General features: G+C 29.8%; 1 protein-coding gene across 1 annotated transcript; it reads left to right on the plus strand.

Annotated features, from left to right (window-relative positions):
* The first annotated feature begins 2,636 nt into the window (after positions 1–2,636).
* Positions 2,637–5,192, plus strand: LOC129303529 (licodione synthase-like). Its single transcript, XM_054942904.1, has 2 exons — positions 2,637–3,538; positions 4,200–5,192. Exons 1-2 carry the CDS (start codon positions 2,660–2,662, stop codon positions 4,857–4,859), a joined length of 1,539 nt encoding a protein of 512 aa, XP_054798879.1. The 5' UTR covers positions 2,637–2,659; the 3' UTR covers positions 4,860–5,192.
* The last annotated feature ends 10,939 nt before the right edge of the window (positions 5,193–16,131 follow it).

A 16,131-nucleotide genomic window follows, 5' to 3' on the forward strand; every position in this document is an offset into this window, starting at 1 on the left:
TTGCATTTAATTAATTTTTTTAAAAGTTAATTTAAAAAATTAAAATTTATTTAAATTATGATGATAATTAAATAAAAATAAAAGAGTGAGAATTATTTGATAACAAAATTATGTAAAATACTTTTAAAAAATTATTCAAAGTTAAGTTTGAAAAATGAACTTTTAAAGCTTTTTTAATGTGTTTTTTAAATAAATTTTAAAAATAGTTTTTTGATTCTTGAATCTTCAAACGTCTTTTTTGAATGTAAAAGATAGAAAAATCAAATGGGTCTTTAATATAGCATTTAATATTTTACACAAGAGGCTGCGCGGTCCTATTTTGATTGGGCAGATGCATGGTTGCCTAATTGGACTTTTCTCAGCTCCTGGCCGATGTATTACGCAGCAGCGGTCAGTCAGAAATTTTGCCTTTTGTTTTGTTTAATGTCCATTCTCTATCAAACACCTAAGGAAATTAAGATTTTAAAAACCGGATGATCATCTCAAATCAGTCAATGATAAATTAATAAATTTTAAATAATATGCATTTAAAAATTAATTTTCCAACAAAATTAAGAAAATATTTTAAATTTAATTTTAAATTTGTTTGAAAAAATAATATTTTTCAGATTTCATTTCACCCATTTCTACCTAGTTTCATAGATATAAATGAAAATATTATAAGTATTGAAGGGCATTTAATAATATTAATTTCCCAATTTTCTTCATTCTCCTCTTGTCCTGGCTTTCGGCGTCCTCCTCTTCCTTAATGGAATATTAATGATATTCAAATGAATTCATTGGGCACGTGGAGAGAGAGAGAGAGAGAAAGAATGTCACTGCCCAAGTGAAAAACCCTAGCCCACCCCATGTCTCTTCTGCTCTCTTGGCCCTTGGAATTCTTCTTCTTCGTGACCAAGTCTCCATCTGATATGTAAGGTGATTTAAACTATAATATAAATCGTTATTAATTAATTTATATTTTTTAAAAAAATTAGTTAAAGCTTATAAAAAATTAGTTAAAATCTTAATTTTTAAAAAAATTTTACATCTTTCTGACTGTACTCTCATGTGTAAAAAATATAACATTTGATTTGTTTAAAACACTATTATTAACTAGTCAATAAAGTAAGGGTGAAATTTAAAAAAAAATATTATACCTATGTAATGTCCTATATTTTGAACTACGTAAAATTTTTAAAAAATGACTTACATTATGGTTCAAAAGAAATGTATCAATTTTATTTTCTTCCCATAAAATGGTTTCACAACAGATTTGATGATTTTGTGACTTGAAAAGTCTAAGGTGATGATTTGTTGTTATTTAATCTCTTTTATCCTCTCATTTTCATCTTCTCTCCCGTCTAGCCCTCTATTTTATCCAAGTCTAGAACTGTTCAACGTTCAATTTTTCTGATTTTCAAAATTCATTGACCAATTTACCGATTTTTCACCAGTCCGATTACTTAATGGTTTTGTAGTATCAACTGGATCAGACCAGTGATCAATTCCCAATTGAAAACTTTCCATTTGGTTTGATTTTTAAAACCTTGGTTCTCATGCATACGTACAACACTAATCTTCTTCTTAAGTATTGCTATACAAGTCTGCCACAAAATCACCGTACCAGTTATTTTCCCCCAGTCCTTATGGATTTTGGGCCTCTAATGGCTAGTATATTGCTGCTACCTGTAATGCTCCAATTTTTTAATATTTTTATTTTTTTGATCATTAAATTTTACATAAATTAAGAAATATTTTGACATCTCATGGTGATAAAATAGTACAATTTTCAATTTTTATGAAATTAAAAAAACAATAAATTTGGGTAGTTTATTATTTTATCAATATTTGAGTACCAAGTAAGTGTCGAAAAAATTGATGTTGAGAGTTTTAATTTAATTTATTTAAAAAATTCAAAACTATTGTATCATTTCATTATCATAAGATATCAAAATGATGGCTCTTAATTTATATATAGAATCTAATTATTAACAAGACAAAATAATTACAAAGCTAGAGCATTACAGGAGATGCTAAAGAGTGGATAGAGCATTATAGATCCCCCCAGTTAACAACAGCCTACCACTAAAGTAACATTGGTCATTTCACGCGCGTGCCAAAGCCCCAGCAGTGGTATTTATTGATCATGACTTTTATTAGCAATTACCCCCTCACGTTTTTATTTATAAGTTATTTCTACTAACCTCATCAATACCAATACAATAAAAGTACAAGGAATAAAAGTAAGTAAAATTTTAAACATATCCCTATATAATAAATCTAAAAAGTAATGTCCTGTTACTTTTTCTTTCTCATGAAGGGTAATTTTAAAAATATCTCTCAAATATTACCTAAAAAGACGCACCATAACTTATAAATGGAACCAAATACACCTTTTAAAATTGAACTTATAAATGAGATCGGAGGGAGTAATATCTTGTGGGGTGGTTATTACAATAGTCTCCCTCGCAGCATTTCTGTTACAAATTTCACCATTAATTATCCGAGCAGAGGGGTCACTGGCCAATGAAATGCCTCCATGGCGGCATTTGTGGGAGCATTCATTTATTATAATATTTAACCAATCAAATCCCTCCTTGCCTATATATTTCCAATCCTCGTAGTGCCTTCATTTCATTGCAGGAGTACTACTTTTCTACTAAGTACTAACCCTACCATGGAGTTTCAAGTGCTTCTTCTAACTCTCTTCCTTTCAACTTTCGTCATCTTCTTCCTTTCCTTTCGGCGAGGCCGTGGCCGCCTCCCCTCAGCCCCTTGGCCGCAGCTGCCGGTCATTGGCCACTTGCACCTCCTCGGTCCCCTTGTCCACCAGTCCCTCCACCGCCTCTCCCTCCGACACGGTCCCTTCTTCTCCCTTCACCTTGGCTCCGTGCCCTGCGTCGTCGTTTCCAATCCCCATTACGCCAAGCTGTTCCTTCAAGACAATGAGCTGGCCTTCAGTTCTCGGCTTGAATCCACCGCCATTAAACGGCTCACCTATGAGGCCTCTCTTGCCTTCTCCCCCTACGGACCTTACTGGAAGTTTATCAAGAAGCTAACCTTCAACGAACTGTTCGGTTCTCGGGGCACCGGAAGATTCATGAGCCTGCGCGCCCAGGAGTACGATAAGTTTCTGAAGCTGATCGCCGGTAAAGCCCGTGGTGGCCAGGCGGTGAATCTGACGGAGGAGTTGCTGAAGATGACGAATACGGTGATATCGAAGATGATGATCGGAGAATCGGAGGAGGCCAGGGACGTGATAAGAGAGGTGACGAAGATGTTTGGGGAGTTCAACGTGGCTGATTTCGTTTGGGTGATGAAGAAGCTGGACGTGCAAGGGTTTGGGAAGAGAATTGAGGATCTGTATCAGAGGTTTGATGGTTTAGTGGACAAGATCATCACGAAGCGCGAACAGGCCAGGAAGAAAACTACTCCACAGGGTGGCGGGAAACATGAGGGTGGCGAGAGGGACTTTCTTGACATTTTGCTCGACATTGCAGAGGATGAAACCTCCGACGTTAAAATCAACAGGGTTCACATGAAGGGCTTGGTCATGGTAATTAGTTATGCACTCCTCGTTTTCCAAATTTCAATATTCTATCAAGCACCGAAATCACATGCAACCCAATTAAATTTTAACATTTGAAGTCTCTCATTATAAAATCATTATCAATACTTACAAAACTACAAATAGAAATATGCATCTTATAAAGGTATTTTTTAGTGCAATTTTCTGGCCTTTATAAAAAAAAAATTTTATACATGTTCAGGTTTCCCTCCCACTTTAAGATTAGAAGTTAATAAATCATTCATTTTTCATTATAATCAAAAAAGATTTTGAAACCAAAGCAATATTTTGAAGTGACAATTAGATTGAAATGAAGATACAAATTTAAATTAATCTTTTAAGTCACTTGGAGTAGTTATATACGTGTGTGTGGGGAAATATACATACAAACATATGCGCATAGTGTTCACACATGCAGCACACATCATTTTCTTTGACAAGTCAGTGTTGACGAGTATTATGCCATCCATTAAACTAGGCAGCATTGCATTCTTTAGAAGTTTTGCAAATAATTAGTATGTTGAGATTAAATGGAAGCCAAAAATCATAATAAAATAAAAACAAAGATTTGATTACTGTATTTGCTTAATATATATGAAGCTCTAAAAATGGGAATAAAATTGTGTGATAAATGCGAGGGATGTTTCAGGATTTATTCACAGCAGCTACAGATACCCTAGCAGTTGGGATAGAATGGGCATTGGTGGAGCTGATCAACCACCCCGAGTTGCTGCAGAAAGCTCGCCAGGAGATTGCTGACGTGGTTGGAAATCAAAGGCTAGTAGAAGAATCCGACGGTCCAAAACTCCCCTTCATCCAAGCCGTTATCAAAGAAACGTTTCGCCTACACCCGCCGGTGCCTTTAGTTGTGAGAAGGTGCACATCGGAGAGCAAGATCGAGGACTACGTGATTCCTGAGGACACGGTGCTGATGGTGAATGTTTGGGCCATGGGTAGGGACCCAAGCCTGTGGGAGAGCCCAATGGGCTTCCGGCCCGAACGATTCTTAAAGCCCATGGAAGAGAGCTCCTCCAAGGGCATTTTGGATGTGAGGGGACAACATTTTCAGTATCTCCCATTTGGGACTGGCAGGAGGATGTGTTCTGGTCTGACTCTTGCCATGCACGAGGTGCCTGCTGTTGTGGCTGCTCTTGTTCAGTGCTTTGATTTTCAGCCTCTGGGCCCTCAGGGAAACAAAGTTTCTGTGGTTGATACGGAAGAGAGGCCTGGCTTGACTGTTCCACGAGCCCATGAACTTGTTTGCATCCCCATTGCAAGGCCCATATGTGGCCCACTGGAATTGGTTTGAAATTTCAATGCTCTATTCAATGTTGTCGACGAAAACCTCTTGTCTTGATCCATATTTAATAAGCGTCACACCTTGAATCTTTCAGAGTGACTTTGGGCAAATTTAGGAGAAATTTTAACGTAAGAGCATTTATTGTTAACATATAAGTCTGGCAAAAGGAGAATGTACCATTCTATATAATATCTTTCATGGCTTGTCAAAAATTTCTCTGGGAGATCCGTGTCTGGTGCACCTCATAATCTATCTTCACTTCCATGATCAACAATGCAATGCCCTGTTTTCATATAATCAAACCATTTCAAATTTCATGTAATAGCCTAGCATATATAAATGCTTTTATATTTTCTCAACTCTCAACTTGTTTGTCGTTTCAAATTTTGTCTCTTCTCGATTAACCTTTTATGTCTTTTAATTTATGTTTTTCTTAATTATTTTTAATCATTTAAATGATTTTTTTTATTCTTGTTAAACTTGATTTTTGAATTTGTATATTGCAAATTTTATGAATTTTGAACGTGAAATGAAGTTAATTTTAAAGAAAAATATCAATAAGTACATGTTTACTTGACAAATAAAATCTTTTAAAAAATAAATTAAGATAATTTTAATGAAAATATTATAGTTATCAAATTTACTTAATTATTTTGATAAAAAAATATAATTACATGTCATGCTTTTTATTATTTTTTTATAAAAAATATATGCCTTGCTAACTCAGGGTTTCACATCACTGGCTAAAACTAACAGTTGTCTACCACTCCACAGTTGATTAAAAACATAATTATGTGTACTAGGAATGTCAATAGTTAGTTGTGTTTGTGCCAATCACCTTCTGGGTTCGAATCCAGAGGAGGCCAGTAAGGGCCGTGGTCTCCACGCGTTTCAAAATTTCCTTGGCTGAGTCATTGTTTACAGAAAATGCTAAAAACACCTTTAGGTCCCCACTTTTAAATAAAATTTCAATTATAACCCCCATAAAACAATTTCTGGAGTTGTCCCTGAATTATCCAATAATAATATATATCGTATGCACACATGGGAGTATGAGGTTAGGAGTAAATTTTAAAAATTGTATGTACTGGGAAATCAATTGGAATTTTTTTTTCTATTTTTTTATTCTTGTCAAATTGGAGCATTCTATTCTATCCCTAATTTTTCAATTTCTCCACCACTGGCAGTTACGGTGAGATCTGGGTGGTCCAAAGCAAGTTTAAATTATCTAGATTTAAAGTTTTCCACATAAACTTTTTTTTAAGAAGAAAAATAAGCATAACAGCATTTATTTTTAACATACAAGTCTGGAAAAAAGAGAATGTATTTTTCATGGCTTGTCAAAAATTACTTTGGGAGATCCATATCTGGTTCACCCCATAATCTATCTTCACTTCTATGATCAATAACGTAATGCCCTGTTTCCATATAATCAACTTGTTTTTCATTTCAAATTTCATGCACTAGCCTAGCATATATAAATGCTTTTGTATTGTCTCAACTCTCAGCTTGTCTGTGGGTTTCAAATTTTGTCTCATCTTGATTAACATTGAATGTCTTTTAATTTATGTTCCTCTTCATTATCATTAATCATTAAATGATTTTTTCGTTCATGTTAAACTTGATTTTTGAATTTGTAGATTGCAAATTTTATGTTTTTGAACGTGAAATGAAATTATTTCTAGAGAAAATTATCAATAAGTATATGTTTACATGACAAATAAAATCTTCAAAAATAATAAATTCTGTCAAATTAAATATAATTATTAATTATATAATTCTTTTGATAAACAAATAATATATTTACATGTTATGCTTTCTGTTATATTTCTTACAAAAAAAGAATATGCCCCTGTTAACTAAGGATTTTGCATCATTTGCTAAAAACTAATAGCCGTCCGCCACTTGACAGTTGATAATGAAATAATTATATTTCCTTCATTAAAAAATCTACAATATTTTTTAAGAAATTAAATGTTCAAAAATATAAAACATTTTTAAATTTTTTGAGGTGTAATCATTGCCTTTTTTTAAGTGCTCCTATTGATAATGACTTTTATTTATTGTAGGGTATTTAATAGGGATAAATATAAAAAGATAGGGTTAGTGAAAAAGTAAATAACTACTTTATTAGAGAGTGAGATTCGATTAAAAATGTTTTACATTTTTTAACGGAGAGAATATATTTTATAGGAATTTCAATAGTTAGTTGTTCCATTGACAACCACCTTCCTCGCTAAGAAGAGATCATGGGTTGGAACTTAATAATAACATGTGTTGTATGTGTGTGGGTTTGTATGTTTCTCTTTCCTTTCAAAATGTAAGACATTTTTAATTATAATTTAAATACCAATAAAATTCAGTTATATCCTTATTTTTAGTTATAAATATAATAAGTTTTTTTTTTTACCATTTTCCCCAACTGTCAATAATAAATTAAATGAGAAAGATAATACTCCTTCTATTCTAAATTATAAAATATTTTTGGATAAAATTTTATATACTAATAAAATTTATTAAATACATTGCACAACTTTACTTTTTTAAGATAAAAAATATAAACTTTTAAAAAGTATCCTTCATTTAATACTCTACTAATAAAAGAATATTAAAAAGATAAAATATATGAAAAGGGTAACATTGAAAAAATATCATTAAAAAAATTTTATTTTTATTAAAATATTTTATATTTTGGGACGCTGAATCTTCTTTAAAAGTGTCCTATAATTTAGAACAGAGGGAGTATTTTTTTAATGAAGTACTATAACATGAGAAAACGTGAACCTCCTTACAGACCAATAAAGTTTTTGTTATTATGAACAGTGAGAAAAAATGTAATAAATACTAATAAGGTTACACAACAAATCAAGTTAATAAATGTAAGGGTAAAATAGAAAAAACAATTTAAAACCTACTAAGTGTCTCATATTTTGAATCAAGATGAGTTGGAAGAAAATGTTTTATAATTTAGATCGGAGGGAGTAAGTTATAATTAACTAATTCATGGTTTATGAATAATGTTAGTTAAAACCTTAAATTTTAAAAAAATATTAATATCTTTTTATTTATACTCGCATTAAATACTCTATATAAGAGTCTTTTTTTCCAACTATATAAGAGTCTTGATCATATTAAACAAAATTTTAATGCATGACTTTTTCAAAAAAGAATAATAAATAAAGTAGCAATATAATTAAAAAAATAAATATAAAATTTATTCAACACTTTATATTTTGGATCAGGTAATATTTTTAGAAAATATCTTATAATGTGATTCGAAGAGAGTAATTTTTATTTATAAAAACAATTAATGTAGCTTTATTTTAATTAAATGCAAGTGTATTTTAGTTTAATTTTTTATTTTCAGACACAATTATTAGAGTTAATTAATTTTTTTAAGTTGTGTGATACAGTTATTTTTTTAATATATATAAAAACGGAAAGAATATGAAGAAATATGACATTTTAAAACAATTATTTTTTGAAAATATGTTTGGGGCGGGCAAGCCATATTGCTTGAACCCAGCTTGGTGACTAGCCAGAAGATCGGCTCAACATGAGCCTGAATGCTTCGGGGTTGGTCCAGCATATGAGGCTATCGAACTGCCACGCATCGCTAATTCAGATTTGCTCTGAATAGTCTAAATTGATGAGTGATAGGCACTGAAAGTTCAGCCTCCTTCATCAAATCAAACCTCTTCGGAACTTGCACGGAAACGCCCCAGTCAACTCTCTCGTGGAATAAAATACCAAAAAATAATTAATAATTAATAATTAATAAAAAAAGGGCTTGGATGTGGCAGTCCAAAAGTGCCCCAATAATATTTCTCCCATTTTCTTTCTTCTTTTTTCTTCACTTCTCCGTAAACATAAATATATATAAAACAGTCATTTCGGTTGTTGAAATACAACTTGTCAAGACTCGAGCTTCACCATCCCCCGTTGTCTGTATTCATTTCAATCTTTTCAATATATCCGTTATTAAATACAAACGAATCAACCAACTCAATAGAGATTAGGCATTTTTTAAAATTTTTAGGTACATTTTCAAGATAAGCATATTAATTAACTTGCTCTTAAGATTTGACAAAATGCATTTTAAATTGAAATATAAAATCTTTAAAATTATTTTATAAAAATAAATAGAATAAAGTCCCTCATATCCTTATTATATATAATCTTAAATCTTCTGCATGAAGATGCATGTGGTACGTAGGCGTGTTTCATTTCCAGGGTTAGTATCTTGGTTGGGTCGTAATTAGATACGTTTGCGTCCTTTTTTTTTTTTTTACGGGGTAAAAAGATTTGTAGAATTTGTTAAGTTGCACCCTTTATTTTCCATTTTTTTATTTAATACAAGATTTTTATTTTGGGATGATTAACTATTTATTCTCTATAATTAATTTATGCTTATTTTTAATCAGGTTCTTGTTCGACAAAATTTTAATCAACTTCTTGTGTATTTATGTGTATAAAAAGTTAATTCTTATAAGGGTAAAAGAGTACTGTACCTTTTAAATTATAGGTTGAGTTACACCATAAATCTTAAACTTATTTATTATACAATTTAATTTATTTTTTTAATTTTTAAATTTGTAACAACCTCCTCGCATTAAGTAGAGGATAACATTGATCCATTACTTTAGGGTGGTGAATGTAACATCCTAATTTTTATATAATAAAAAATTGTGAAATTTAGGTTTTGAGGAAAAAAATGATAATAATAGGAATTTATATTATTTGAGGTTATTTAGAAATAATATTATGGTTAGGTATTTAATTATAAATTTAAAAATTTAAATTTAAAATCACATAAGCAATATTTAGTTAAGATATAATACATAAATAATTTTTTTATGTGTGTGTTAAAAAAAAGAGAAGGTAGAAGGAACAAAAAAAAGGGAGGTGGAAGGTTGTTATTTTTAAGTCCCACATTGGTTAAATGAGGGAAGAGAAGAGGTGCCTTCATGTATAAAAAAGAGGGGGTGTGTGCATTAGGAAGCATAAGAGGCTAAGATACAATTTAGAGGAAATTGCAACTTATGGTCCAGAGATTTGAATAATTAAATTCAGACCTATAGTTTTTTTTATATAATTTTGGGACCCACAATCTCATTTTTATATTATTTTTCTCTCTTCCTCTCATGTTGCTCAGCGTTTTCTCACAAGGGAGGATTATTTTCTTTTTCTTCAGGTATGTTCTAACTTTCCTGTTTAGGTTAGCATTTAAAAATTTATTTAATTACAAAATTAATTTTATAATTATTTTCTAAATAATATTAGCTTTCTAGTGATATGATTATTTTGTAAGATAGAGTAAGTATTTTGATTAGAATTTTTCTATAGATAGTTAATCTGATGATATGATGGATTAAAAATATAGGTTAAAACTCTTAGGGATATAATAAATATTATAGAATATTTTTTTGAGGTTGAAACTCATGTTTAAGAATTTTTGAGTTAAAATCTAGATCTATATGGTTGAATTTATGTGGAATCTGAGATGTAGGGATGAACCTCTGATTATTTAATATTTATTTAAGTATAAATAGGTATTTTTGAGGTTATAGAAAGGTGATTTGAGGCTTCAAAATAATTATGAAATTTTTAATTTATTTTTGGACAAATTTTTAGAATATAGAAGGATGAAATTGTGATACTAGAAGTGATTTGAGGATAAAAAAATAGTTTATTAGGGTACGAGAATTTTAGAAAAGAATTTGAAAAGTTAAATGAGGCATAAATCTTAAATTAGTGTTAATATGGATATAGATCTAAGACTTTCTAACTCTTTAAATTAGAGTTATTTATTTTAATTTAAAATTAATATATAGTATTGTGAAATAATTATGTAGATTATATTGACAAAGATAGTGGTGAAAAAAGAGTTGTGAAAGAGAACTTGTTATTCAAGACACAAGGTAACATTATTAATGTTTTGTGATAGGTGTGTTTGTGAATGGTTATGTTTTGTTTTATTGTTGGAAAAATTATGAATTATTGAAAATAAATAGTGTATATACTTGTTTGAAATTATTGCCAAGTGGGTCAAAAATTTATTTTTGTTTATCATGATGAAATATTATTGTTCGGATATATTCCTGTTTGGATATTTGAATGATGCATGACATGTCAGGGTATTTTAATATATGGTGTTAATGAAAATTTCTGTTCGGTTAATTATTACCATGTGGTAAGCCCTCATTGGACCCAATGAGTGGCGTGTCGCTTGGTCTAACTCACCTTTGACCGGGTGATTTGGCGTTCGAACATGGCGAAAGGAGGATATAAGGTGCAGTCATGCAAATTAAATACTTGTTCGGTTTGTTTGAAAATATGGTTCGGTTAAATGTTTTGTGTGCTTACTTAGCAATCGCATGATTAGTTACATCCACATGCATCATTACATATTAATTTTTGGTTACTATAACTTTTAAGTCTCATTCTCCGTGGTTAATATTTTTACAGGAGCGAGTTCGGCCGAGAAAGTACCAGAGGTGTAACTATGGTGTATGAGACACCATTTTTACGTTGCCTCTTATTTTAGATTATACAATGTATCTTGTACCAACTTAGGACATATCTTCTTTGTGAAGCATATAAACTCTAATTCTTTTTATTAAAAGTATTTATATGACCAAGAGAATTATGTCTGTCCCTCTTGATTTATGATCTGATTTGAATATCATGATATGAGGATTATGTCTGTCTCTCATGGTTTTAATTACCTTTTTGAATATTTTAAGACTTATGTTATGTCTTGGATGTATCATGGTAAGAAAATTTTCTACCATGATAATGGTTTTAATAATTTATAAAAAATTAATTTATAAATTTGAAGGTGTTACAGTGAAGCCCACTAGTTTGTTCACATGTTAGGTAAAAATGAAAGCCACATATCTAAACCAGTGGGCTTCATCACCATAAAGTAACGGATTGTTATCCTAATGTTTGAGGGAGATTGTTATGAATTCAAAAATTAAGGAGACAAATTACACAATTAAATGAGCTCAGTTACTTATAAGTAAAAAAAAGAAAGAAAGAAAGAAAATTTTATAATTAGGTCGAATCAAGTGTTCAAACTTCACGAGCAAAAAAATCTATCAAAACATTCTTACGATGCTCATATCACTGATTCTGAGTTGCACAAACATTTTGGCATTTGCCAAATAAAAAAAACAATACCAATTTGACAAACAGATTGTAAGCGTGGAAAATACCCCCCCCGGGCTTAATTAGTTGCCTAGAGAGATGCATGCGTGTGAGTCTCTGCGTACTAAAAGCATGAAACCTAACCCTAATTCCCATTCTTTTTTTCATTTTTCAATTTTTGCTGCTTCTTCCTCTTCTCTTGTTTTTTAAGTTTGTTGGTGTTACGTTTTTCTTCACATTTTGAAACCTTCCTCGTTCACATTTTGAAATCATCAAAACCCATTTTTACTCCTCTATCTTCAAATATATATTTTTAAAATTTTCTAATTGTATTGTCCAAGATTCAAAAAACTTAAAAGTATTATCACATCTTGCCCAAACTAATCTGAATGTTCACTATGTGGAATCGTTACTAACAAAGATGTCACAGGCATTTTAGAGATATATTTAATATATTTATTTAATATGACTGTATATTTTATAACTCAAATTTGAGACCCAAAGGTAAGCTCATTCAACTCCTTTGACTAGGAACCCAAAGCCCCTCAATATCAAATATATTACTAAAAGATTGGTTTTTTATTTTAATTAATCTTAATTAGTATGTTTTATTTTTCGTTTTTATTTGAATAATAACCAAGTTTAACTTCCTCAAGCAACTTAATTGACCTTGCATCAAATCCAAATTCACCCTCGTGCAACTCCTTTAATCTCAATCTAGTTTGTCTAGATCCATTATTTTGTTTTTTCCTCTAATTATTGGAGCACTTTTATTGTACTCAGTGGCGGAGCCACACTGAAATGAGGCGGTGCAAATGCATCCCCTCACTTTGAAGAAAATTATAAATTGAGTATGTAAAATTTACATTTTTGCGCCCCCTATTTTAATATTTTACCCCTTTAAACTAAATAAAAAATATTTAAGTTTAAAAACTTATTAGATATATAATATTTTAATAATTCAAATAAGATATAAAGAGCATGTTTATAATAAAAGATCATATCAACTTATTCAATATAGTTTTTTAAAATGAAAAATGATAATAAATTTATTTATATTATTATAATTTTAATCCTAGCATAATTATTATTATTTTTAAAAAAATATTAATGTTTTATTAAATTACTTTACACCCGCTGATTCAGGGCCTTGGTTTCACCACCGATTGTACTCACTTCTAAGGAATGAACTGCCATTTCTTTGTGCAAATTCATGTTCTTTAAGTTCTAAATCGCTTAGGTGCTCCAAGGCAATTGTAGTTAAAAAAACATTGGGGACTCACGGATTGCTAGTCACCAACTTACTCTAGCATACAGCTCCTCTAGCATGTCTGGCTTACACAAGGGGCACGATGCTCTGAATCCAGACCCCAGGGACGAAACTACACGTAGCATGAGGGGGGCCAAGTTCCCACCCCTCCATGTCTATGTGAAGTAAAACACCAACCATATATTAAAAAAAAAAAAAAACACCAACACCCACTCTTGTTATAAAAAAAAAAAATAGGTACCTAAATTTATAGACTTAATGCAGTTTTTTCAATCAAATCAGAAAAATTAGATTTTAAATTTAAAAAAGTAAAAATATCAATGACAAGAGATAGTTATCACTCATAAGGTAAAAGTGGAAGCTTACAAAATAATCTGATTTTAATAAAAAAAATTTGTCTATATAAGTTTAAATATTTAAAAAATTATTATTATTTAATTAGTTAGTTTTAAATTACTTAAATTAATAATATTTATTAAATTAAAAAACTTGGTCCCCTCAGATTTCAAGTCTGGTTCCGCCCCTGCCAGACCCAACATCTTTTATTTTTAATTATGTATTTATTAAAATAAAAATTTATTAATAATATGCAGCAAACAAACATGACTGGTTGGGCCCATGAACTGGTGTGCATGCCTATTGCAAGGCCCATATGTGGCCCACTCCACTTCGTTTGAAATTTGGATAGCCTAGCTAACTTGTCGTGGTCCATGATTAGTAAGTGTCACGCCTTGAATTTTTTTCAGAGTGACTTTAATTAGATGAAATAAAGATAAAAATAAATATAGGAGCTTGACTTCTAATATAAAAGTGTCGCAAGAGGAGGATAAACCATTCATGTCTATATCTTCCGTACGTAGCTTATGTAAAATAAAGAAATCCATGTTTGATTCATCTCGCAATCTATCTTACCTTCCTAGATCAATGTAATATAACGTCTTGTTTTTATATAATCAACTTGTTTGACGTTGCAATTTTCAAGTCTGAATGTTATTACCTCAGCATATAAATGCTTTTATATTATATATTAACTTGTCTGTGGTTTCAGATTTTGTTTCTCAATGCTAATGTTTGAATGGGTGGCAAATTTCACACACACAACACATCTATGGAACCTCTTCTCTCTATGACCTTGTGGCCATGGCACGTGTTGCTTTATACTTATCCTCTCCCAATACTTTTTTTTCCGTGAGAATCCTCTCATGTGTCCTGATACTTGACAGTGCTAGCTGATATATTTACTTTTTTTTTTCAAAGTCAAAAGTATAATTTTATTTGTCTATAAATATGACCAACTCATGAGAATATGAGTTGGTCATTTGAGTTATGAAAGTTGAATTGTATTCAGCCCATTTTTATGGACCCAACCCAAGCTATGTGGGTTAGTGGGTTAAATATAATAAACCAACCTACTGATTCAATTTATTAATTTTTTTTGCAAAAACAAAAAATTGTATATATATTAATAAAATAAAAATCAAAGGGAGAATGGCACTGAGGGCCGCAAAAGAAAAAAAGACAGCAACGAGGGCTGAGCACAAGTGAAGGTTTATGCCTGCACTTATGAGATAAAAGCTATACAATATGTTTGTGTAAAAGAATTAATTTATAATTCCTTATAATTTATTTTAAAATTTTCAAAGGAGGTCTTACTTGTTAATATATTTTGTTTTAATCAGGTTATCTTTATAGTTTGATCCATTATATATATTGATAATTGAACGTTAAAATTATTAATTGATGATTAACTTTATCCAAAAAAACTAAATTTTATATAAAATTTGATTTAATAATTTTGGCAAAAAAAATTAAGTTTTTACAATGCTTGTGTTCTTACTAAATTTTTATAAAAATTATTTATGAGAAAACATAACAAAATTATATAAAATTTGAGTTGTAAAAATTATGTAATTAATTATAAAATTATATAATATTTTAATAAAATAGCAAAACACTCTAACCTCCCCTGTACTTTATGGTCTTTGCTGAGGATAAAAGACTCATTTTAAAAGGTATCTTATCATAGACGCTAAAAAAGTATCTTTTTATTAAATACAAGGGAATCAACCAAATCAATAGACATCAAGCATTTTTTTAGTCACATGCTGTCCCTCAAATTTTCATACAATGTTTGGATCTTAAACTTTTTTTTAGTATAATATTTCTTTTTAACATTTAAAAATTGCATAAAACTAAAAAATTTAATTTTAACAGTTGGTTGATTAAAAATAAAAAAAATCTCAAAAATTATAAAATATGACAAGAGTTACAAATAAGTACCTTACAAGAAAATTAATTTATATATTAAGTCTATAAATTGCAAATAAATTTTAAAGACTAATGTTATTTTTTATCCATTTATAAAAGATCAAATATCATTTTTTAATTAGCTACTTTAATTGGTTATCGAGTGATAATTGGATCATTATCGTTGGCAACAATATCAATAAGTAACTAAAAAAAATATTATATTTAATTTTTTTAATAATATTGTATTGAAATATCAATACTTTAATATATAGGAATTTAAATATTATTATTTACAAATTTTCACACATAATTTACAAGTCAACTTTTGACATTTATAAATTCTCCAAAAATTATATTAATACTTTAATCTAAGTTATTTTTTAGAATCACCACTTGATTCAAAATATAGAATATTGAGTAAATTTTATGTTTTTTTATTTATACCCTTGTTTTTTTTATTCCTTGTTTTAAATGCTTCATATTTAAAGACTATGCATGTGTTATTAGAAAAACTCAAAGGTATAAATGAAAAAATATGAATGGTTTTAGGAAAATAAGGTTTAAACTAATATTTTTTATAAATTATAAATTAGTTAACAGTAACAAATA

This window comes from Prosopis cineraria, unplaced genomic scaffold, assembly GCF_029017545.1.
Source record: "Prosopis cineraria cultivar Desert tree isolate PC_DT_omini unplaced genomic scaffold, ASM2901754v1 PC2, whole genome shotgun sequence".
NCBI lineage: Eukaryota > Viridiplantae > Streptophyta > Magnoliopsida > Fabales > Fabaceae > Prosopis > Prosopis cineraria.